This window comes from Athene cunicularia (genome assembly GCF_003259725.1).
Source record: "Athene cunicularia isolate RWA chromosome 4 unlocalized genomic scaffold, athCun1 chr4_part1, whole genome shotgun sequence".
In the NCBI taxonomy this organism is placed as follows: Eukaryota; Metazoa; Chordata; class Aves; order Strigiformes; family Strigidae; genus Athene; species Athene cunicularia.
Window position 1 is genome coordinate 2,595,418 of NW_020799098.1, and position 24,236 is coordinate 2,619,653.

Genomic DNA, 24,236 nt, shown 5'->3' on the forward strand with positions numbered 1-24,236 from the left:
GAGGGCCAGGAGGTCTCCCCTCAGCCTCCTCTTCTCCAGACTGAACCCCCCCAGTTCCCCCAGCCGCTCCCCAGCAGACCTGTGCTCCAGACCCTGCCCCAGCTCCGTTGCCCTTCTCTGGCCACGCTCGAGTCATTCAATGGCCTTTTTGGAGTGAGGGGCCCAAAACTGAACCCACTCACCGAGGGGCAGTCCCAACAGGTGGGTTGTCTCTCAGTGTAGTCTCTGGCCCCTCCCAAGGCCATTCCTGACCATCTCAGTGCATCCTTTCTGACCTCACCTTGCTCTTTTGAACCCTTCCTTGTTGCTGCCAGATCCCAAGCCAACTTGGTGTTGTCTCTGCAGATCAGCTCTTCCGGGTCCAGTTTTAAAATTCTAAATTCAGAATGCTGCAAATGCGTTATAACTCCTCCCTCTGCAGTTCCTATCCCCATTCCCCGAGGCAGTTAGGCTCTGTAGCTCCCGGGAACAGCCATTGGGGGTGATGCAATTTCTCTGGATCTGGTTGCTTTAGTGTCGACTGATGGTTTCTGTCAACTGATTGTTTTTCATCAATTATTACTGGAAAATGTATTGGAAAAGCTGCATATGGCATTTTTAAAGGCATTGTAACTTTTCTCTTTTTACTCTAAGGTGGGGTTTTCGTTGTTGCAAGCAGAAAATGGAATTTAGCCTTAATGTTCCTTTTTTTTCCCCTTAATACTTTCAGAACATTAATCGAGTGGTGTTTGTTGGCAATTTCCTTCGGATCAATACAATCTCGATGAGGCTTCTGGCATATGCTTTGGACTACTGGTCGAAGGGACAGTTAAAAGCCCTTTTCTTGGAACATGAGGTGAAATTACTTTTTCAATTTATTTTGCCTTGTGGCAGAGTGCAAATCCTGTGAGTGCTCTGGAAACAGCCGTGTGGAGTCTGTTGCTGTTGGTGATACAGGTTGTGCAGTAGGATCCTACAGCCACAGTTACTGCGGCGCCCAGTGTAGGGTCAGAAAAAAAACATTTATATTTGCTAATATCAGAATTATTTACTACCAGTTTCATCTTGTGAACTTTCTTTTAAGACTGTTGACAGTATAGATGGCTCTGTGCCACTCTGCTTTCCAATACAGAGATTATGGTTAGAACCTCTAGTTATTTCTTTCCACTGTCCTTACTAAGCTGTTAAAATTGCAGCGTACGTGTAATATTATTGTTCCCGTGTCAGGTGGGTGCGCCATGAGCGTGTTTCAGTTTTTAATAGATATTCCTGTCTGCTTTTCAGGGTTATTTTGGTGCAGTCGGTGCTCTTCTTGAACTCCTGGATTCAGCCTGACTCCGTGCAGTTCCTGTACGTCGGACCTGCGAAGTTGGGGCACTTCCTGGGTCTCTGTGCCCATGTTTTGCTTTAAAGCATCCATTCACTGTTTGTGGGCGACCTAATCAGAAGAGAAAAAGAAGATTCCTTTGAGTGCTGAATGTCTACCCAGTTCAGAGTTTATAAAGTTCAGCTGCAGCGTTTTCTGTTCCGCAACCGAAAGGCATCGCGCTCGCATTATGCTTTAAATTGTCTGTAAAGGGGAAGGAGCGTCGTAGCCCCAGTGTGTAGAAACCACACAGCCCACTTATGTCTCCTCTGACACGTACAGCGGCCTGGCAGATACTGTTGTGCTGTCAGTAAGGCTTTATTCCTGTTGTCTGTGTATACCAGAGACACGAGGTAAGGCACAAATCCCGTGTCTGGGGTTGATTCTGATGTCAACCTGCAACACTTTGTACAGATGACGGCAGTGTGTGCCCTTGGGAGCGCCTCAGCCTCTGACCTTGAGCTCTGCTAAAAGCAAATTTGAGGATGAAATAACATGTTGTTCTTTTCTTTCTCTCTGTTGTAAAACTTGGCTGCATATAACTATACCAAAGATTATTTTTTTTTCAGTCATACACTTGGTTTCTTCTCTGTAATGTTCTGTTTGATGTTTATTAATTGCTAGACTCCTGTAGTTTCCAGGGGAAAGCTCTCCATCCACGCATGCTCTACTCTCCTCTGCTTTCTCTGCATGCTGCCTTGCATACAGCCCCCAAACTGGGGTGCTGCAGTTGGGACCCCCCCAAGATACTGCACAGGCAGGATGTGGATTGGGCAAGGGCTGGCGGCGTGCTGAGGAAACACTCTCTGCAGACGAGGGATTCTGGTAGCAGACAGCACTTGGAAAAAAAAAAAAAAAAAAAAAAAAAGAAAAAGAAAAAAAAGGGACTAAGTTGCAAAGATGAAGGGGGACGCCAGGGCGTTTGCTACTGTGCCTGAATTTGCCCCGTGAGGTGGTCAGAGAGGTGAGGGGGTGGCACAACTCCCCCCCCCCTGCCTCCACTGCCCCCAGCAGCTTTTGTGCTCGATGATGGGGGGTTTGGGTGAGGACAAACGCTGCCGGCTCACGTGGCCCTCGCCCAGAAACCCCCCGCCCAGAGCCAGGCTGGAAGGGATGGGATGAACCTAAAGGGCAGGATTTTTGCCTGCCCCCTCCCACACCCCACCCCAGCCAGGCCATGCCGCCATTTTGAGGAGGAAGCTGATGGTTCAGGATCTTGCCCCTCCCGGGGGACTAACGCCCCGCTGAGGTAGCCCATGGCACCGAGGAGGGGGACAGCCACCCCCGAGGAGAGTTGAGGGGTACCCAAAGCTCACGAGACCCCCACACAACCCCCCCTTTTCCCTCTCCCCCACCCCGTTTAGCCCTTTGGGAGGAGCAGCGGGTGCTGAGGAGGTGCCCGGCGTGGGGCAAGACCCGGTTTCCCAGGTTGGGATTGCAAAGGCAAAAGTCACCCCGTTAAAAGAGGAGAAACGGGGCAGGAACCAGCCGTGATGCTCCAGGGTCGTCGTCCCCCCACCACGTTGTGTTTTGGGCATCGAGAGGGGAGCAGCGGGGCTGGGGAGCGTTCAGGGGGTCATCACAGGAGGCTGTTGGGGGTTTGCTGCCGCTCCGGCCTGCCCCATGCTGCTTCCCGGTGGACCAAAGGCCGTGCTGGGAGAAGGACGTCGCGCAGGTGCCGGCGGAGGGACCCCCCGGGTCCCCTCCTCAGCCCAGGCTGAAGCGTCAGAACCCTCACCCCGGCACGGCTCCGCCGAGGCAGGGCTCTGGGGCACGGGGCTCCTGCTCGTGGGCCGGGGGGGACGTGCCCCCCGCTAAAGTGCTGCAGACGCCCCCCCACCTCCTCGCCTGCCCCTCCATGCTGGTGCCGTAGTGCTTTGGTTGTCTCCGAGTGCCCGGGGCGGCGGAGCTGGCCGAGGAGGAGCTATACGATGTTCTGGGCGCCGGGGAGGGGGCCCTGGGGGGGGCCGGGGTCCTGCTTGCTGTGCAGCTGCGCCAGCTGCAGCACCGGCATGTTGCAGAGGGGACAGACTTTCCGCACCTCCAGCCACTTGATGAGGCACCTGGGGGGACAAACACACACAGACAGGGGGGGGTAATTACAGGGGTGCTGCAGAAATAAACCCCGCGCACCCCATGGGGGCGGTGGCCACCCCTGGCCCTCCCTGGAGGGTGACGGGCTGTGGCCCGGGGGCTACAGGCCAGGTCTGAGCCCTTGCCACCCTCCCGGGAGCTTGGCTGCTGTCGAAAGTTTTAAATTCACCACTGAGGTGCCTTTGTATTTTATTAGGACTTTTGTGCGCGTGTGTCTATGGATTTTTGTGTACATATGTTTTATCTATAATTTATATATGTTTCATATAATTTATAGATACATTTCTAAAATATATGTAGATATATTTGTAAAATGAGGCTATAAAAATGTCCACACATACACAAAAATATATAAAATCCATATATACACACAAAGTTATACATGAATATATGCATTTTACAAATATAATCCGTAAAATGTATATATTCATCATATATATGCACATCATACATATATATTATGCATCCAAAATTCAGCGGTTTACATTTTTATAAAATACATATATTAGATATATTTATATTAGTTATATTTATATTATCTATATGTTACATATATCTAATATATCTTTAATATATAATACACATATATGTGTGTAATAATATTATATGCAATATAATATATAACATATATTATATAAAACACTATACACATATATATTATACACAATATATAATATTCCATATATTGCATGTAATATTTATTATTTATAGTAATATATTACATATGTATAATATATAAAATGATATATAAAATACATATATAAAATTTTCTTATATACATTTTTCATAGAATCCCAGAGGGAGTGGGAAGGGACCCATGAGGATCATCCAAGCCAACTCCTGACTTGCCCCAGGGCAACCTACAAGTTATCCACGCCCCGCAAAGAGCCACATGCAAATGCTTCTGGAACACCAAGAGCCTTGGGGCCGTGACTGCTTCCCTGGGGGTGCTTGTTGCAGTGGGTTTGAGTATCTCTTTTATAAATATATACGGATTTTATAGATGTACATGTATAGATACACACACAAAAATGTGCCTATCGGAATCTATAAAGTCTCTATATATATAAAGCGAAGAGGTTTTGCCAGCTCATGACTGGACCTTTGCTGCTCCAGATGCTCCAATTCACTCCATAAGGGGCTTTGGCTGCAATTCTCTCCTTCCCCTGGAATGGGGGTGTAAGAAACCCTGGGCAGGAGCAGCAGCAGCCGGAGCCCTGGGCCAGGAGCCTCCCCGGGGCTCGCTGGGCAGGGTTCGGGGTAGCCCAGCCTTGGTGACCCGTGGCCCACACTTACTTTCTGTGGAAGGCATGTTTGCAGGGACAGATCCCCAGCTCGTCCTTGGGCTTGAACTCCTCCAGGCAGACGGCACAGATCTGAAAGATGCGGGAGGCAGAGTGAGAAGCAGTCAGCAGCCAGGAAGCATTTTTATTTTGCACACCCAAACTATGGGGATGGTATCTCCGAACCGGCCAAAATAGTCCTCCCCCAAAACCCCTCCCCCTAAGCAGTGCCTTCGGCCAGTTTCCATCTTCCCCCCAGCGCTGGCCTGGCCCCTGCCTTTGGTTCGGGATTAAAAAAAAAAAAAGGGCAATTTGGCTTCTGATGCTGTGAGGATACACTGGGGGTAGGAGAGAAATTGCTCCCCAGGCCACAGGGAAAGCAAACTCCACTCTTGCTATAAACCTGTTCGACCAAGAAGCTGCTTTTATTTTTTGCTCCCTGTGCTGCGGAAGAAACATTTGGGTGGTTTCTGCATGGCGGAGGGATGAAATCCCCACTAAAGCCTTCCCAGACTTGGCTGTCATGGTTTTGGGATCGCAGGCTGAGGCTTGGGTCTCCCATCCTCAGTAGAGGGGACCCCAGGGCTCCCCACCGAGCAGTAGCCACCAGCTGGGATGTGTTTGGACGTGCCTGGAGGCTTTAGGGTGCAGGGGGATGGATCCACGCTGCTGCTGGGTCCCTGGGCCCGAGCTGCATCCGCAGGGTTAACTGGGAAGAGGAAAGGGCAAAGGGTGCATCTCTATCCCCAGGTTGGGAAGTTGGTGGCCGTTTTCCCAGCAGGCAAGAGACCCACTGCATCTCCTTCCCCTCCGCCGCTGGTTTTTCCTGACCCATTTTGGATATTTGCAGGGATTTTGGATATTCCCAACTCTTTTTCCCAGCCTGGGAGTCTCCGGCAGTCTGAAACAAGGGCCAACCCCGCTGCCAAAAGCCCTCGGGATGAGGCAGGCGGCTGGCAAGCGCTGCGGGAGGCTCCCGGCTTTCCCGGGCCGTGGCCCCCGTCAATACTTTCCAGCCACCCAAAGCTCGTTGGAGACTTTTTTTATTGAGCAAATGCTGGTGTGGCTGCTCGGGTCGGCCCCCGAGGAGCACACAGATGTCTTGAGCCCTGTGAAAGCCAGGGAGAGGCGGCGTGGTGGAAAAAAAAAAAAAAAAAAAAAAAAAGAGAAAAACCAAATGCAGAAACATGGGGCTGAAGAGCTCGGCGGGGACTTTCCCCTCCGCAAGGCTCCGGGTGAGCCCTGGCAGCCGCCCCGTGATGTTGCAAAATACACACACACACACACACCCCCGCCCCGTGCTCTGCTTTCCAGAACTGCTTACTGTAAATACCAAAATCCAAATGCCCAAAAAAGGGATATTTTGGAGGGAGACAGAGAAAATCTTTTCCAGCCTTTCCCAGATCCCAGGGAAGAGCTGGAGCTGCTGCTCTGTCCCCTTCCCCATGGCCCCCTCGTCCTCCCAGAACGCGTTTGGGCTGTGAGAGCTGGGGATGGAGGCGATGGAGGGGGAGGACAGAGGGTCACCAATGCTATTCCCAGCTCCCAAATCCTTCCTCCAATGAGCTTCTCACCCCAGGAAGTGCTTTTAAGTCTGTGTGCTGGCAAAAATAACCCCTGCAAGTCAGTTTAACATGAGTGGCTCAGAAGTAGGGGCCTCGAGCAGGGACCTCCGCCACTCTCCTGTCCTCAGGATGGAGCCCCTCGGCTGTGGGGAGCGGAGGGTGAGGAGGAAACCCGGGACGGGCTTTTGTTGCTCTGCTTGGGGAATTAAAGAACATAGCAGCTTATAAACAAATGGAGCTGGTATTTAATAGAAGAGAGAACCGTGTCCGGGACACGGGTGGGAATTGTTGTTGTTAGGGGAAATAAATCCAGCCCGTGTTTGAAGCAGAGTTCGAGCAGATTCCTGCTCAACTTCAGCACAAAAATCGGTCTGTAAATAGGGACACTTGGCCCCAAAACGGCCTGGCAGCCCGCTGAGAACAACTGATGTGTTTGAAACCTCAAGGGGCAAGTAGGTAGAGGTGGATTAGGGTAACATCGTTAATCTGAGCCGTGTTTCAGCCTCCTCTTAGCTCGTTAATCCAGAGAGGATCCGCTTCTGCGCCCGCGTCGGGACAGGGCAGGCGCTGGTGCAACTCCCCCTCTGAAGTTTAAATGCAAAGTCCACCGGGGCTTTGCTTTATGGCTGCCACGGGCTCTGCCCTCCTCCCGAATCCGAGCAGAAACCTCCATGTTTTGGGGTCTAGAAAAAGGATTTTTAATTCTTAATACATCCAAGCAGACACCCCTTTGCCTGCCTCTGCCAGCCAGCTCTTTTCTGTGGAGCAAGAGCGGGAGGGGCAGGAGCCTGGGGAGCGTGTTTATCTCTGATTTCAATTAAATCTCGGAGCAGTTTACTCTGCCCGAGCAACTCGGCCAGCAGAGATGTGCTGGATATCGTCACGCTCTGACGGTGGCGAGGCTGAGCGGGGCTGGAGGGGACGTAACCGTTGCTGGACACTGTTTATACACAGCCCAGCCTGCCTCTGCCTCCCCTTGTATCCACAGCTTATCTCAGCGATAATGGTAATGTGATTAATAATAAGGCAGTAAGTAATAATAATGCAGTAAATAATAATAATGCAATAAATACTACTAATGCATCTAAAGGGGACCCAGGAGGAGGAGGAGGGAGATGGTTTAATCCAGACCCTTTGCAGATGTGATTTTACAAGCTGCATTAATGAGCAATTAGTATCTCTGAGAAAGAAAAGCAGCATCAGGGAGAGAGGGAGCTGCCAGTGCAACCGTGAACCTGCCCCCACCACATTCCCTGTAACGGGTTAAGAGGCTGCTGAGCAAAGCTCGGTGGCAGCGAGCGGGCAGTTTTGCTCCTGAAGGAGTTAAATGTGAGTTTTTGCATCCTCCTACCTGTGCAGCCTTTGCCTTCCCCCACACCCTCCCCAGAGCGAGGAAGAGGAGGGTGAGGGAGTCTTTACTGCTACGCTGCCACCCCAGGGATGTACTCACCTCGTGTAGGTTCAGCTCCTTCACCTTTTCCTTGAGTATAACCTGTAAGACAGAGCGCTGGGGTCAGGATACAGCTGCTGCCCTGAGCATTTGCAGCAAAAATCTCCATAAATATCGATCTCATTTAGCATCCCAGTAGAACTGGAAACCCCCAGTAAACCCAGCACAGCCACGGAGCGCATCAGATTTTCATCCCTGTGCAGAGACAGGAGGAAGGCAGCGCTGGCACAGCTATAACCACTAACACAGGACCAAATCTAGGTCTCCTCCTGAATTTAAACCTCCTGGGCTCCTGTGTGGATGTCTGCTGCTTCTTTTTCACTCCAGCCAGGCTAAACATCTGGCCAGGGTTAGAAATCCAGGCTGACCATGTGTTACTGCAGCGCATCAGCCCAGCTCCACCCAACTGTCACCCTGTTCAAATGACAGATCGGAAGCAGAAAAATTACACAAGCCCCGGAGAAAATGGGACGTTGAAGCAGCAACCTGACACCGACCTCTTGGCCGTGTTTATTTTAACACAGCACGTGTGGGTGAGTGCAGAAAATGGCCGGGTTTGCCAAGGTGACATGGAGGTGTTCCCTAGGAGGGGGCCCTCCGGGTGGGCCGGAGCCACCAGGTTCAATGCAGGGAGTAGATTTGGACCCTGAAAACATCATTTGATTGCTGGGGAAGGGAGGGCGTTACGGCTCACCAGCAGGAAATAAGGTGAGGGTTTGGAGAAGCTGCTCAGCTGAGGTGTTCCAGGGGTGGAGATGTCCCCACTGCTCAGGGACCTCGTCTGAAAACGCAGAGACCTGCAGACTAATGGGGGAGAGATGCTCCCGGGGTGCCCGACTGGTAGAAAAAAAATAAATCAGCCAGGACAGAGGTTTGCCCAGGCTTTACAAGTTCTCTTCCAAGATCCAAAGCCTCCCAAGAAGAACAGCACAAGGAAACCTGATGGAGTGACTACTCCAACACGGATTTAGTGCTAGGCAGAACAGGACACTTACTGTGCATCATCTCACCTGTTTGTAGGCGTAAAGCTCTTTGTGTGCTTGATGTCTGAGCCTGCAATCAAAACAGGGAGAAATGTGAAGAGAGGCAAACAAATCAGGATTACTCTAATACCTCAAACGTTTCATTTCCCTCCTTTCCAGATTTAATTTTTTTTTTTCAGTGTTTCATGTCAGAAACAGGAACGGCCACACAAAATGACACAGTTAAGCAACAGCCAGCTTTTCTTGTAGCTGGGAAGGCAACATCTCCATCCAAAAGCACACAACCTCCTCCCTTTCTCCGCTTCTGACCTCCCTAATTTTCCACGCAGACATCACCTGCACTGTTAAAACCAGCGAAAGCTGCCGAGTAAATCAGGAGCTGCCACAAATACCCCCAATTTCCAACCACTTCTGCTGCCAACAACTTCTAGACAGGCCACAGCCTCTTTTTCCCAGCGATGGGTATTCAGACCTGAGGAGAGCTCAGGGATGGGGAAGGAGCCCTCCCTGCTCTGAGGTTTCCCACCGAAGGCCCCGTCACTGCCTGGGCGGTGTTGGGTTCCTCAAACACGGCTTTATCTTCAGTAATAAGGTCAATTGTGCTGCTTCTGCCTCCCAAACCATGGGGAAGAAGCATTCAAGAAGAGGTTATCCATCTGGCTGAGCAAGCTAAGGATGGCTACTTATCTGAAGACAGCACCAGAGCAGAAAGCTTTGGAAGAGAAGCAACATCTCTCACCTCCTATCACAGGGGGCAATTTAATAATCAGAGAAAACAAGCTGCCAAAAAATGCAACAGAGCGAACCTGTATCTTGGGGATTTTTTATTATTTCTTTTGATAATCACAAGAGCAGTGGGTGTGCTGTGTTAAAGCACGGGGTGACAAGCCCACACGATCAGCCAGGGCCAGAGCCGATGCAACAGTGGAGCAAAATCAGGATTATAAACTCCGTAAGATGCTTCCCCCCACCTGCCTGTTGAAGCACTGTGCTCAGCACAATTTGGGGGTTTTCGGGTGGTTTTTAATTTGCCCAACAGCATCTATCCCTGGAGCAAATCAAGGGATGGAGAGAGGGGATGAACCTTTCCCCAAAACACCTGCTGCAGTGAGAAGTCCAGCCGGGTAGCAGCTGGAATTAGAAGCCCATCCCCTCCCTCTCCAGGAGGCACCAGTGGGAGCATTTGTCCCCAGTGCTGGGGACCAAGCGAAACAGCAATCACAAACACATGTTTTCAGTTCAAACTATTATTAATAAAACTTTTTTTCCACAGCAGAACAAACAGCAGCCCATTTTCTGCAGCCTGGCAGAGTGCTCTGCAGGCATCAGCTGGCCAAAGAAGCTGATCATGCTCCTAAAATAAATATGTTTTTAAACAAACAAACACTAATATTACTTCTCATTACAAGACACGGCTCTGAAAACTCAAGGGGAAAGTCACAAGGCTAAAGACTTGGCCAAGGACTTTTAATAAGATGTCAGTGTGTATCTGCAGGGCTAGGAATATTTTCCCCCAGCCAGCCTCAAGCGTGGTTTCAGATGGGAAACCCCCTCGCCTGTAATTTCACTTCTCCAGAAATATTCTGGGGGCCATCTCAAACCCTGGCTGCTCCACCCTGATCTCTCAGAGGCTTTCTGGTCCTGCAAGGCTGCAGTGGGTGAGTTATAAAAACAGGATGTAAAAATAGATCCCTGTCAAAACCCCCCCCCCCCCCCAAGATATCACAAGCCTTGAAAGTCGAGGAATGGGTAAAAATGCACCGTAATGCCGCAGAGAAAGTTGCAGTAAGTCAGCTCCTGAGCCCTGAATATAGTGGGGAGCCATCCCTCCTCCTCTAACACTGCCCTGGCAGGGAACCTGCCTGCAGAGCCACGGATAAAATTGCATCAGGCAGGAAGGAGAAGGCTGGGGTCTCATCCCTCCACCAGCGACCCCGAGCAGAAACACGAGCAGAAGATGCACAAACAATAGAGAAAACAGGATGAAACCAGCATGATCCACAGAGATCTGGGCGACTGGGAAACCGGTTATGAAATACAGATGGGGCAAAGCACGATGCTTGGCTGGAGAGCGCGTACAAGGGGAAAAACCCTCCCCAGCACAGGAAAAATCATCTGTCTTACTGAGCACGGAGTGGCCACTGAAGCTCTGACCCCAGTGAAACTTTGGCCCCAAGTAATAAGCAATAGGACAAGAGGGAATGGCCTCAAGCTGCCCAGGGCAGGGTCAGGCTGGCTCTGAGGAAGGATTTCTGTGCAGAAGGGGCTGTTGGGCGTTGGAATGGGCTGCCCAGGGCAGGGGGGAGTCCCCGGGATCCCTGGAGGGGTTGAAGAGTCGGGCTGAGCCAGCGCTGAGGGATCTGGGGGAGTTGGGAACGGTCAGGGGGAGGGTCATGGTTGGACTGGAGGAGCTGCGAGGGCTTTTCCAGCTGAGATGATCCAGTGATTCTGTGACAAGCCAAAGCCACCGTAGGGAAGGTGTTTTGCAGAATGAGCCCAAGCATCTGTGGATGCCACAGAGGCACCTGGACCAGGGATGGGGAAGAAGTGACCACCCAGCCACGGGTCCATGCAGGTCTGTGCTGTCAGAGCACGGACGCGACAGTGCCACAGGCCGGGGCTGAGCTTTACAGGGAGACTTTGCCAAAAAAAAACCCAACTCCAAAACAAAACAAAACCTAACCTCCCTGAAGGTTATGGGGAACAGCACGAGCACATCTGGTCCCGAAGCGTGTGAGCGTGGTGTGCTCCTCCACGCTTCCCTTTCAAAGCCAGGACCCTGGGCCAGATGGATCCCAGTCGGACCCAGCGCAGCTGTTGTAAGGAGACCCCGGGTCCTGGCGAGTGTTCTTCCCCGTTGGACCCAGGGAGGCCTTCATCCATCTCGTGTCCAAAGCTGTGACTCCGGAGGAATTTCTGGCAGATGGTTGGTTTAGATAAGAGACCACACAGCGTCTTGAAAGCCAGTGTGTGGCTGGAGACCGAGCGCGCGCACACCGTCGCCCATCCCTGCATTTAATAACCACTTCTTGCCAGTTTTGTGGTCTCTCTCCAAGGTTTCCATGCCTCCTGCAGGGAAGGGAGCACCCCCTTTCTCTGGGTGACTCTGAATCACCTATAGCAAGCGAATGACTATGGGAATAAAATGTAGAGGAAACAACTTTTTGCAGGTTTCCCTCCAAGACCTGCTTATTTGAGCCTTTACAATAAAGGAGGAGAAAGGTACCGGGTGCTGGCTCTTCACCCCATCACTGCTTCGCTCTGCCCAGCCCAGCCAGGGTCCCTGGGCTCTCCAAACCCAACCGCTGCCTTTGATCCTGGCAGGTCTGAAGACAGAAGGAAACAGCCCTATAAAAAAGGGCTTTTTAAGGGCTACGTACCCTGCGCTTCCCATAGAATCTGAGCCTAGTCTGGGCAGAGACAAGCCCCGTGCAACCCGCAGTGAAGCACGAGCAGGGACGCTGCAGCACTGAGGCAGGGGGAGGGTGCCCGGCCACTCGAAGGCGTGGAAACGCACGGCGTCACTCGGCTCAGCATCCTTCTGAACTGCGTTTTAAGGGACTGAAGGCAACGGGAGGTTCTTGCTTTCACTAATTCAGCAGAGCTCAGACACAAATGGCTCCTTGCAAAATTTCATTTCCTTTTTCTTTCGCTTTTTTTTTTTTTTCAAAAAAATTTTTCCAAGCAGAGGCAGCAGTCGTGAGGGTGGGACCTGTGCTTTGTACTGGAGTGGTTTGCTTGAGATTCACCTCAGCTGTGCACAGACAGTGACCATCTTTGCTTTGCTTTTGGCTGAAATTCCTATCAAACTCTGTTTTGAGCCAACCCGATTAAAAACGTCAGTTCTTCCTCCCGTCGAAGCGGGCAGCGCACTCTGCAGTGGCACAGCTGTGAAGTGCAGCCCATTGCCCTCCTACCTGGCACATCCCTTATTTACTGCCCTCAGCATTGTGATGAGGGGTAAATACACCAGATATTGGCTCTTCCATGCTCCAGGTGCCTCCCCAGCCAGGGGATGCGGGAGGAGGACGGCACAGGTGATGAGAACCAGGGCCCAGAGGATGGTGTCATGAGCTCTGCTCCTTATTTGACAAATATTTGCAGATTTGTGAGGCATGAGAAGAGGGAGAGGATGGGCTATGTTGCCTCTGCACCCAAGGAGGGCCTGGGGAAAGCCACGAGCCGCTGTTATCTCAAAATAACCCCTGCGGGTGCTAGTGGAGCCCTGGAGCTCCCGAGAGGACCGTCCCTGCCCGTGTCCCTCCACCCTGGGTCGGTTTCTTTGTGATGACACAGTTTGATCCAAGATGCATCTGCTTGTTAAATTAACACCTCTCTTTTATACAGCCTCCAGAGGTTAATTCCATATTGAAGCCACACATCTCATTGCAGAAGGGGTCAGGAACGCGTGGGGTAACGCAGGCTTTAGCAGTTGGTTTGGGAGGGGGAAAAGTTTGATTTAAATTCAGTATTTTACTTTGTATACCTCCTTCCACAGGACTGTGGGTATTTGTTTGCTGCACAGACAGGCACCAGCAACGTTTTGGTGTTAAACGGCACCGAAGGGGAGGGACATGGCAAATCCTTCCCACAACAATCATTTGGGATGCTCCGCAACTGCAGGCGTGTGGTCCTCGTCCCGCTGTCCACCAACGAGGCTTTCCAAGCCATGTCGAAGCTCGAGCTTTTCTACCCCACACCAGCAAATTCAAACCAGGTGAATGCTCCTGGGGTACATCAGCACAGCTAAAACTTGTGGCACGGTGAAACCCTCCAAAACAGGGGAGGGAGGATTCCTGTTTGGCTTTGTTTTGCCAATAGCAGAGCTGAGGGCGGTGGTCTGAAGAAGGATTCACAGAGTCTCTGTAGAGTTTAGGGCTATAAAGGGATCATTAGGTGATCTAATCCAACCTTCCATCTATCATAGGTCGTTAAATAGCACTTCGTTACTCCTGGGAACGGGAGCCAAAACATCTCATCCAGAAAGGTCCTCCGTCTTGATTTAAAGCCATCAAGAGACAGAGGACTTGACACTTCCCTTGCTGGCATGTTTCAGTGGTTACTCACCCCCTCTCTTACAACATGCCTCCAACTTCTAAATTTAAAGATTTTTTGGCTTGATCTTCCAGACATTACTACTTGTTATTTTTAATTTGGGGCAGAACACACCCAGCATGACCCAGTGCCCAGGAAAATACTCTGAAAGTCCAAACACTTCTGCATTTTGTGAGTCGTATAGATGTGGCTTCAATCTGGGCAAAACACATCCTTGACCCTTCTGAACACTCGTCGTCAGTTTTTTTTGCAACCTCCTCCCACTGCTGTCCCAATTAAAATGTGAACAGTGGACACAGACACAATATCCCAGCACAGAACTTGTTAACGTTGAGCACTGAGACACAAATCACCTGGTTGGGGATGACCCCTTGATCTGTTTCTGCCGTGTCTGCCAGGTTAGACACACACACTGCACCTTTAAACAACTTTTTCTTGTGCATAATTGCAGGCAGAAGTGAAGATATGATGCCCAGGCAGCCTAAATCACCCCTGGGTAAGCCTGGCTTTGGGCTCGCCTCCAAGTTTTACAAGGCTTTGCTTCACACAGAGTTGAAAATAAGCAGAAATTATCAAATATTTAGAACATGGCAATAAAATCTTGCTTCCCCAGTCTAAAAAAATCAGGACAAAAACACTTTCAACATCCTCTGGATAGAAATGCTGGTGGGACTGGCTGCTGTGAGCCAGCCAGACACAACCTCTGTGGTGCAAGAAGAGACCAGATGCATGTTTTATGGGGACAAAGGGAGGGGATGCAATGGATGTGCAGCTAGCTGAGGCCATCCAAAAAGCCAGAAGGGAGGAAAAGGGGATGGAAAAGCTCCTCTGCGACTTGGCAGGAGAGCTCTGGGCACGCAGGATCTCGGCAGAGCAATGCCCTCTGCTCCCGGCCACAGGGAGAGGTATAGCCAGCCCCACAGCCCAGGTTATCAGCACAACTTGCCCCATCGCCACCTCGATTTCCAGGCACTGTGTTTTTCTCCACTTTCCCTTCAGCAGGAAGTTTCTCCTCTCAATTAGTAGCCCAACTCTCTCCCCAATGGCCCATAAAATAATTAAAACAAGCCCCAAACTGGAACAACCTTTAACCCTCCCGCCCTGCTCCCCCATCATTCAGATTAACAAATCAACTCTGCATCATTAATCTCTAAACTGCGCTGTTGAATGAGCAATTTGTGCACAATAACAAACGGAGCAGGTATTAAACATTTCTTAAGCACGCAGTACACAAGTTACTCATTAAAGAGGAAAACGTGTTGAAACATTAAGCAGAAAGCAGGAACCATAAAACATCCTTTTCCAGTCTTTCTGAAAAGCCAACCATGTTTTCATGCCTGTTTGAGCATACATATAAATACATCTCCTGTTTTTAAAGCGAATAAAGTAATTGCCTGGTGGGACTGGTAGCTCCAAGATGTGTTGGGCTCAGTATTCACTGCATACGTGCAGTGGCTTTATGAGGGATGAACGTTAGGTCCCACACTACAAGGCTGAGCAAATTCTTCTGACGATGAGGGAAAGTTAAACCACTTCAGGGGTCACATCGGTCTGGCACGAGACGCATCACGGAAAGACAAGGTGATGCCAAGCTATTTTGGGGATGGAGGGGTTGGTGACAGGCTCGGTCTGAACCCGGGGCGGCTCTTGAAAACAGCCTGGGAAAATTCTCTTACCTGATCAAGTAGCAACAGAAGAGCAAACTGAGGATGAAGACGAAGATGGCCGTGCCGAAAACCACGATGTATATGTTGAGAGGCAGGTTTTGGAACCCGATGTTCGGCATCCTGAAACTGTAATGCTGGAAGTCCGAGCTCATGGGTAGGCTGCAGAGACAGGGAGAAAACGGATGGAGGTGAGGTTCCTTTGGCACCATGGGATGCCCTTGGGAGAGCGACGGTCCCTCCAAAGGCAGGTGAGGTGGGGAGGAGAGGGCTGCCAGCAGCTCCTTGCCCCCCAAGGTAAAGGCATCCTTGCCCAAAACTGAGCCCCCAGCTCGGTAACCCTAAGAACAAAGCAGGGCTGGAGCATCCAGGGCTGGGATTTTTCTTTTCCAGCTGTGAGCTTCTCCTCCAGCTATTTTCCCCTCTTCCTTACACACGTCATCCTTTAAGTTAAACGCTGCATCAGATGGACGGCGGGGATTTGCATCCAAGCAGCCCCGTATGCAGCCAACGTCCCCCAACCCCCTCATTAATTAGGCTAAAACACTGAAAGCAGCCAGAAAGCTTTGCAGCAAGGAAGTTTTTTTCTTCTCTTCCCCTCCTGCGGTTTCTAAGATTGATTCCTCATTCTGCAGAAATTCCCCCCTCCAAAATCACCGAGCATGCACATGAGTGTTCAACACGCTCCTGGCGCATCCCTGGCAGAAAGGAGAGGACAAGGACATCTCCCTGCCACACGGCAGCGCCGCCGAGACATCACAGGGGCCTTAAAAGAGACTTGGTTTGTTATTTCCACGCGAGATCTGGGTGAAGGTGGTTTAAGGACTTTTTTGCAGGCTTCGGTTTTATTCCTCAACACAAGCCCAGGCTGCTTCCCCCCAGCAAAACCCCAAAGCACCCACGAGCAGTGGCTGAGAAGAAGATGCAACGATTTTGGCTGTCAAGGTACCACATCTTGGACACGTGGCCAAAACCTCCCTCCCCTCAGAGGGACCCAATTAAACCCCGAGCAGCTGCCTGGGATAACAACTTCAGCGTATCATCTCTCCGGTGATTTTAGTTTTATGATTCATCGCACAGGACACTAACATTTTACAGTATTTTACATTAACCCTAACAGAGTGGTTTTAGGAGTCAGACAGAAAACCAGCCCAATGTTTCGCTGTAAAACCCCCCTTACTGCCATAACGCCACGTTAACACCCAAGCCCTTTAACTGGAAAGCGTGGATTTATTATTTCTTCTTCTTCTTCCTTTCTATTTCAATCATTCTCTGAGCCATTCAACCCTGAATGACCACAACCGTCTCTGATCAGGCATAAAGTTCACCCACCCCCAGCTTCGAAAAGGAAGTTAAAAAATATGCCTTGTTTTCCTTTCTGCCCACAGGAGAGAGCTGGACGTGGCGTGCAATTAAGTTTCACAACAAACAGGGAAAGTACCTGCAGTCTGAACCCCATTTCCCACAGAAAATTACCGAGGGATAATAAAACCCTCCCCCAGAGCGGGGAGTTTTCAACGATGCATTAATTGCACAGCTCCTAATTTTGCATGGAGCGAGAAGACGGCAGGGAAACCGCGGGAACTTGAATCCATACGTGACGGGGAGCGACGCTCCAAAAATCAAAGCATCCTCTGGGCTGTCCCTCTCCTCCAAGCAGCATCCCTGCTCCTGCACCTCCTTTCCCCCTTGAGACCCCTTTTTTGTTGAACCCCCGGGGTTTTTCTCCACCCTCCCACGTGTTGCTCGTACGTATGTTGCACACTGCCCAGCTGCCACGCAGGGAGCAGACTCACCTTTCATCTCGGCTGCTCTGCCAGCTCTAGCCCCTCGCCTGCCCCCTCCTCGCACCCCTCGCCGAAGTCAGCATCTCCGAGTGCCCGCCCAAGGGCCTCCTCGCTCCGGCTGCTTTCAGTTTCCTCAGCTCGTTGGAAGTTTTGAGGCAATTTCTGGTAAAGCCTGGATTTGATTAAAGCCTCCAGAGACCAACACGCATGTTCAGAAACTCTCCCGGCCAACGTGGAAATGCTACAAGAGCTCAGGGAGCCAGCACACCCCGCTGCGAGCACTGGTGGGGATGGGATTGTATAGCACGATAACCACCCAGCAGCTCACGCTTCTCCACCAATCCTTGCTCCGCTCAGCTGAGCTGTTTTGCTTTGTAAATAAATTTTAAAAAGCGAAAACCAGCCTCCAAACCTTTGTTCCCAGCTCCGGCAGAGTTAATGCGCAGCTCAGTGTCGCTGCATAGGGTTGGGTTTGGTTTTTATCTCCACGTCGTTTGCTGGGTCAAAGGGATTTTAGACGGTTCAAGGGCTCTCCCCCTGGTCACGCTCAGGCGACAGAGCATGTTTCAGCTGGAGGATGAGGCTCTGGCTGTCCCTGCTTGCCCTTGGGTTTGTATTGATGATCGCTGATGTTGGCCAAAGTTGGCCGGCTCCAGCTCCTCAACCACCCAAGAGAAATCAAACATCCTCCTGGGAAAAGCTTCAGGTGATTTTTTGCAAGGAAGGAGAGATCACTCTCGAAGAAGAGGCAACAAAACCAACCAGCACCAGACTTATTTTTCTTTCCTTTACAACTCCTTCAACTTTTGATGTTCTTACCAGAGCTGGGGGCTTCAGTTCAGCTCTGCCACCAGAGGATGCTGCAGCGGAGCGAGCACAAAGGCAGAGGCGGTGGGTAAGGAGGACCCAGGCTGGGTTTAGGGCAGCAAACCTCATCAAGCCAGAAAGGCTCCTCACAGTCGTGTCCAGCCAAGCCATGCAGCTCTTCCACTAGTCCCCATGACCACAGTCACAGCTATAAACCATCACAGCCCCCAGCAAACAAACGGTCGGTAGAAAAGGCGCTCTGTCCCACCCACAGCATCCTCCTCTCTTCTTCCAACAGTACCACTGCCCTAATATTTTGCCCCTAAAGAACGTCACCAACGCAGTCGTGACCTACCTGCTGGCCATACTGTGGGGGCTCAGCCTCCCAGGGACAACCCTTTGGTGCCCTACGGTGCAAGTCCAACGAGTCCCACACCAGATTCATCCAACCGCCTCATGAAATAACCTTCTCCACATCGGAGCTACCCTGGTCCTTCCCTCCCTCCTGCTGCAACAGCTGAGAAAAGTTACAGCAAAAAACAGGAAGGTTAGAGGGAAAAAATAAGTTAGCCTGCACAGGATCCAGGAAACTGTTAACTTTAAAAGACTTCACTGAAATCTGATGATTTTAAGCAGCCAAGCTTTGGGGTTGGGTTTGGTTTTTTTTTTTAGGGGAGTGGAGGGGGGAGGAACTGTATTTTAATCTGCTTCAGATTTGCGAGAGCACAGCCAAAAGAAATAAAAAATGAGCCATAAAGAAGGATGAAAAGTTTCTGGTGTAGAACAAAAGCCTCCCTGTTGCTCTCTTCATGGCCAAGGCATTTCAGAGCAGGCAGATGCCCCTCCTGGGGCACTCACTGGCCCCGGGATGGGGGGCACGAGCTGCCTGGAGGAAAGGGGCTTGGTACCACAAAAGCCTTGCAGAGGGGAGGATTTCCCCAGGGCTGGATGGGACCCTCTCTGCAGCATGAGGTTGTTGGGTTGTCAGGGGAAGATGCTGACTTGCTCTTCGTCTATAAAACGAACCTGCCATGATGGCAGAGATGAAGTAGTGGGGAATTTGGGCAGGCACCTGCCCAATGCCCCATCTCCCCGAGGTCTCTGACTGTGACTGGGTCCATGAGGTCTGTGTGTCCTCGTAGAGTGAGAAAACACAGGGAGAGAACCACGAAACATGGAGGGCAGGGAAAGGAGCAAGCCAGCAGCACTCAGGACAGAAGAAAGAAGTTTGCCGAAGAAAAATAAACCTGGGAAAAGAGTGGGAAGATAAAGGCCTGGTTCAGCCCTCCAGGAGTCCCAAGGGTTGGGTGGAGGAAAATCCTCTAAGTGCACATTAAAAAAAAGTAAAAATATATACGTGCATGCACATTTCTTTGCAATATATATTATATATTGTACATAGAATATATTGCAAATACATTGAGAGAGAGAGATTGCAAACAGCTTTGACTAAAGCAAAGGAGAAATAATCTGATTTTCCCAGTCTTCAGCACGGAGGGAACTGGAGAGTATTTATTTAATGATACAACAGCTTGCAAAAATAAAAAGGAAAGGCAGCATCCTCGAGATGGGGCCGTATACAGGGATGCAGAGAGAGCTGGGGATAGCAACGCTGCAAAGCAGAATGACCCGAGCTCCGTGCCTCCTCCTTCCTTACACCCTCTAGTGAATCAGCAACGTGGGGCCGAGCACATCCCCGTTTCTTGGACGCCTACAAAACTGAGCTTTAATTAAAAGCCAAGTTATGGTTAATGGCATATCGAGAGTCAGGAAGTGAAGTGTTACAGGTCAGCATTAACTCACTGGCTTTGCAACACCTTTGATTACAAGTTGGGCTGTTAAAGGCAAACCTAAATAAGCCACCTAGCCAAATTAATCCCTGTTACAATCATCGCAAGCACTTAATGCGCTTAATAATCCAAGGCCAACCTCTCACCCAGAGCTTTCATCAGGAGATCTCAAAGGGATTAATAAAGGAGGCAATTATCTTTTTACAGGTAGAGAAACTGAGGCGGGGAGGTGGGGAGCAGGGCAGGAGAGCCACAGTCCCCGAGGCCAGGGGGTGACACCAGGGATGTCGCTGGGCCGCCGCAGGTGATGCCATGAGCATAATTCACGGGCCAAAAGCCACAAATTTTTTTTTTCCTGCTGCTTTGCTGCACAGATTTGAACTGTGTACTCCTTCTCTGAGTTTTACTTATTAAAAGGAGCTGCTTGCGCTTTTTAAAAAAAATATTATTATTTATTTATAACACCAGTGCATAAAGGGGCCAGGCGAGCTCTGTGCATCATACCTAAATATAGCCCAGGCACTGGGCGGAGGGGTGGTTTCTGCCTCTTCTGTTGTAAATAAAAACCCATTTTCAGAGGGATTTACCTTACATTTTCGAGACAAACAACTTCCTCCACAGGGATTCAAAGCAAACCTGGGCTGGTCTGAACCTCCATTAACTGCACAAACTAGATGGAGCCAGTGGTCTGCAGCATCCCACCAGGCAAACTGGTGAAGCCAACCCATCTCCAGGAAATACTGAGCTTTAAAAACTCAACAAAGCCAGATACACACAGGTTCCTGTTGCCCAATCGAAACCCAAGGATCTCAGGGAAAAGAAAATGCTAAGCCATGGCAAAACTCCAAGTTGAAATATTTTATCGATGGGAAAGATTTCAAGCGGGCGCAAACGGCGTCTCGAGTTTCAAAGGCGTTACGCAAGTCCGCAACGTCTTTTATACAGGTTTAACCAAAACGGTTATTAACTCGGTTGAAAGTTAAACTGTGAGCAGCTGACAGGACCTTTCTGAAATACCCTAAGTTGTATGGCAAAGCAGGGTATTCTTCCATGCAATAACTCCACAACGTCAAGGTTATTTAATGGGTATGCCTCATATGATAATCTTTTAAAATAAAATAAAATAAAAGATTTTTTCCAGGTTTTTAAAAAGCAGCAGCGAGAGATGCCTGTTTTTAACTAGCAGGCAAAAAATAACCCCCCTCGAGAACCCCAAAAGAAAAGCGAAGCCCTGACCTCAAGCAGCTGGAAGGAATTTCCTTCAGCTCCACCTCTGGAGCTGGTCCAGCGCGAGGATCCGCAGCGCAGCGCTGGGAAAATCGCAACCAGCTGCAGAGCCAGGCCCCGACAGCAGCATCGCTGCTGCTCGAGAGATGCTGAGATGCCACCTGGGATGGAGCAGGGCGAAACCTCAAGGCTGCTCCGGCCAGGAGCAACGTCCTTTGCCACCCAAAACCAGGGGACAACAGGAGTGATGGAGCGGGGGGGAATATCCAAAATTCTCATCACGCTGATGTTTTAGCAGAGCTACGACGCTCCTACGGGGACGGTGCCAGACGGCAGCCTGAAGCATCCAGCGCCGACTCCCAGCATTCAACTGGACCCACCTCCTCGGCTGCAAAAAGCTGGCAGGGAGCAGAGGAGGAGCGTGAGCGAGGGCACACGGCTGGGCAGCGTTACTGATTAGCGGGATTAACGAAGGGCGAGCATCCTGACAGGTCCCTCGTGGCCCCTGACACCACGGGGCAGAGTTGGGTTGAGATCCAGCAAAACTCATCCGGGGCAATGCTGCACCGCAGCCAGGGAACAGAGGAAACTTTTGGGTGTCAAACATAACAAAACGTGTTTATTTTACCCATTTTAGCTGTGTGCAGGTTTGGGGGACAGCGGTGGATTTTTGTTGTGTGCCTGGACAACCAAGAAACCAAACTGACCTCCTTCAAGAACCGCTTTGAACCTTTGATCCCTTCTGCCCAAGAGCCAACCTGATGCTTTTTTTGAACTGGAATCAGGAAATTTCCTGGCTATGCTCCCTGGCTGGCAGACACTGAGCACAAAGCCTTAACCCTCTCCCCTGCCTTTGGGCAGGGGGACACAGACAGAGCGATGTGACAACGCAACGAAGCAATCAGCCACCGGAAAAAAATAGAAAAGTCTTTATGACAAAAGAAATAACCAGCAGGGCAACCAGTACCACTGCAATTTTCAGCAAGTGCTTTTAATGCTGGGCAGTTTAACAAATGATCCCACGATGTTAATACCAGAGAGCACCTTTAAATGTGAAAATGTTTTTGCTACCATTGGCAGAGAAATGTGCAGAAAATAGGTCAGCTGCAGCTCCCATCACCCAGTTTAAAGTCAAGTGCTTTCACCCAGCGTTGTTGGAAAGGCAAACTAGAGGTTTGCTGAGGGCTGATTTTGCAAGTTCCAGGAAAAAAAGGCAAAAATAAACAGAAAAAAAAAAAATCAATAGCCCTTTTTAATCCAGTTTGCAGGAGGGGGGAAGCGGAGTTTGGAGGAAAGTCCTGCTTGGGCTCCCATTGGATCACAGAAATGAGAAATGGAAATCACTTATCAGAAGGGTTTGAAGCGGAGCCGGCAGCTTCTCGCTTTGAAACGCGCACTCAAGCTGCCCACGTACAGTTCAGTTTGGTTCTCAGCGATGAAATAACACTTGAGGAATTTTTTCCCTTTGGCCTCGGGGATTTTTTCTCTTTTTTTTTTCTTCCCCCCCCCCTCTTTTCCTGGCACATGGGTCCGTCCCACATCCAACGTCACGACCCGCTGAGCTCGCTCTTCCTCATGGAAGTGCAGTGGGAAAGGACATGCCGCTGCCTCCTCCTGCCCCCAGCCCTGTTAGACTCAGGGTGGTGAAAGCAGAAGGCAGCAGCTCCCCGGCACCCTGTGTGGGGTCACGGTGATGGGACCATGTCACCCCATCCCTGCCTGCTGCCACGGCACTCAATGGAGCAGCATCGCTCCACACCACAGAGCTGAGGTGCTAAAAAAAACTTAACAACATGCATATTATCAAAACCAAGAGTATTTTAGAGCAAGCAAAGCACCGAAAGCCAGGGCTGAAGTCAGGCATCCCCATAGGGTGGGCAGCTTCACGCCACACGCTGCAGCCCCCCTGCTCCTATGGCTTAATTTGGTGGAAATAAATCTCCCACCTTCGTTGGTGGTTGCTTCTCCTCATTTGCTGAGTTTTCCCCAGTTAAGAAGTTCCTTGGAGAAAGCAGATTGGAACCCCTGTGAGAAACGCTCAGCCTACACTGCTGAAGGGCCAGAGCAGAGAAGTTGGTGTTAAATGCTCCGGGGAAATTGCAAATTCCTGGGTGATGACAGGGAGAGCCAGGGAAGGTTCCCAAAATATCACACCTGGAAGAACATCTTGCTTTGATCCCAGGCCTCTTCAGGCTGAACAAAAGCAAATCACCTTCTGCAGGGCAGAAGAGCAACCGGCCCTCTCCGCTCTTTTATACTGAGCAGCAGATGGAATAAATGACCTCCTGAAACCCTTTTCCCCCCTGTTTCCTAAGCTCCTTTAATGTGGAAAAAAAATAATCAGTGCGACATCCAGGGATCAATAATCCCTACAAAATCCTGCTGGAGGTAGGCACCCTGCGCCGGCGATGGGATCACAGCTGCTAGCAGCCATCCTCTAAAGGCAGTAAGAAGAGCCAAGTGCAATTTGGGATGCAGGAAGGCATAATGCTCTCGTTTACACTAAATAAGGTTGCTAGGTTATGGATTTTTGAGGGGGGGACATATAATCTGAAAGGGGATCCAGATGGCTTTAAAGCCTCACGGTGGAAAAGCAGCATGAGGCCAGAAAGGGAAGAATTCCTCTTTATGCTGCTGCCGTCTGCTCCCGGACCCTGGATTTCAGTCCTCAGGAATGCTCTCCGTGGACCCTTTTAATTGCACCATTTATATTTGTGGTAAAAATTAAGGAGAAGAGGTAGCTGGATGCAGAAGAACAGAAAAGTTGGGGTCTGGATACCGGAAAGAAGTCACTAAAACAAATCCGATGGAGGAGCCATCCCCCAAAGCCCACACCAATTCTGCAAGGTTTGTATTTTAAGATGCTGACAGCATTAAAAAGCCTTCAGGAAAACCCAAACAAACCCAAACCTCAGCCTGCTGGGAATTTACACTAATGCCACGTCACTGCTGTTTGCTATTTTTCCTAATACTTACAGAAAAACGAGCTGCGCAGTCAGCCTGCCCTTCCTCTGGTTTTAAAAAAAGTACTGGGTTTTGGGGGAGTATTTTTTTTATCATTCCTTCTGCTCTGCTAACAGAGACTGGGGGAATTTCACAACGCTTTAAAGCCCAGAAAAAAACCCAACAAACCTACCTCGAGCCATACAGATACGGGACACAAACTGCTTCACTCACAGGATCAGC

At 50.2% G+C, this 24,236-nt stretch overlaps 2 protein-coding genes across 6 annotated transcripts in view; one reads left to right on the plus strand and one right to left on the minus strand.

The window, feature by feature from the left end:
- Positions 1–1,907, plus strand: part of PANK2 (pantothenate kinase 2) — a 9,963-nt gene extending 8,056 nt beyond the window's left edge. The window contains exons 5-6 of the mRNA XM_026846737.1: positions 710–835; positions 1,264–1,907. Of these exons, the coding sequence (XP_026702538.1) occupies positions 710–835; positions 1,264–1,314 (177 nt within the window). The 3' untranslated portion in view covers positions 1,315–1,907. The remainder of the gene's footprint in view (positions 1–709; positions 836–1,263) is intronic.
- A 297-nt stretch (positions 1,908–2,204) lies between these two features.
- Positions 2,205–24,236, minus strand: part of RNF24 (ring finger protein 24) — a 30,475-nt gene continuing 8,443 nt past the window's right edge. For 3 of the 5 annotated variants that reach the window (XM_026846742.1, XM_026846741.1, XM_026846739.1), the window contains 5 exons: positions 15,452–15,601; positions 8,748–8,790; positions 7,738–7,779; positions 4,736–4,815; positions 2,205–3,408 (listed from right to left, as the gene is read on the minus strand). In XM_026846742.1, coding sequence (XP_026702543.1) covers positions 3,270–3,408; positions 4,736–4,815; positions 7,738–7,779; positions 8,748–8,790; positions 15,452–15,594 — 447 coding nt within the window. In that variant the 5' untranslated portion in view covers positions 15,595–15,601 and the 3' untranslated portion in view covers positions 2,205–3,269. Of the gene's footprint in view, positions 3,409–4,735; positions 4,816–7,737; positions 7,780–8,747; positions 8,791–15,451; positions 15,602–17,235; positions 17,469–18,388; positions 18,611–24,236 lie in introns of those variants that run through there. The other 2 variants (XM_026846738.1, XM_026846740.1) reach the window with 2 other exon arrangements.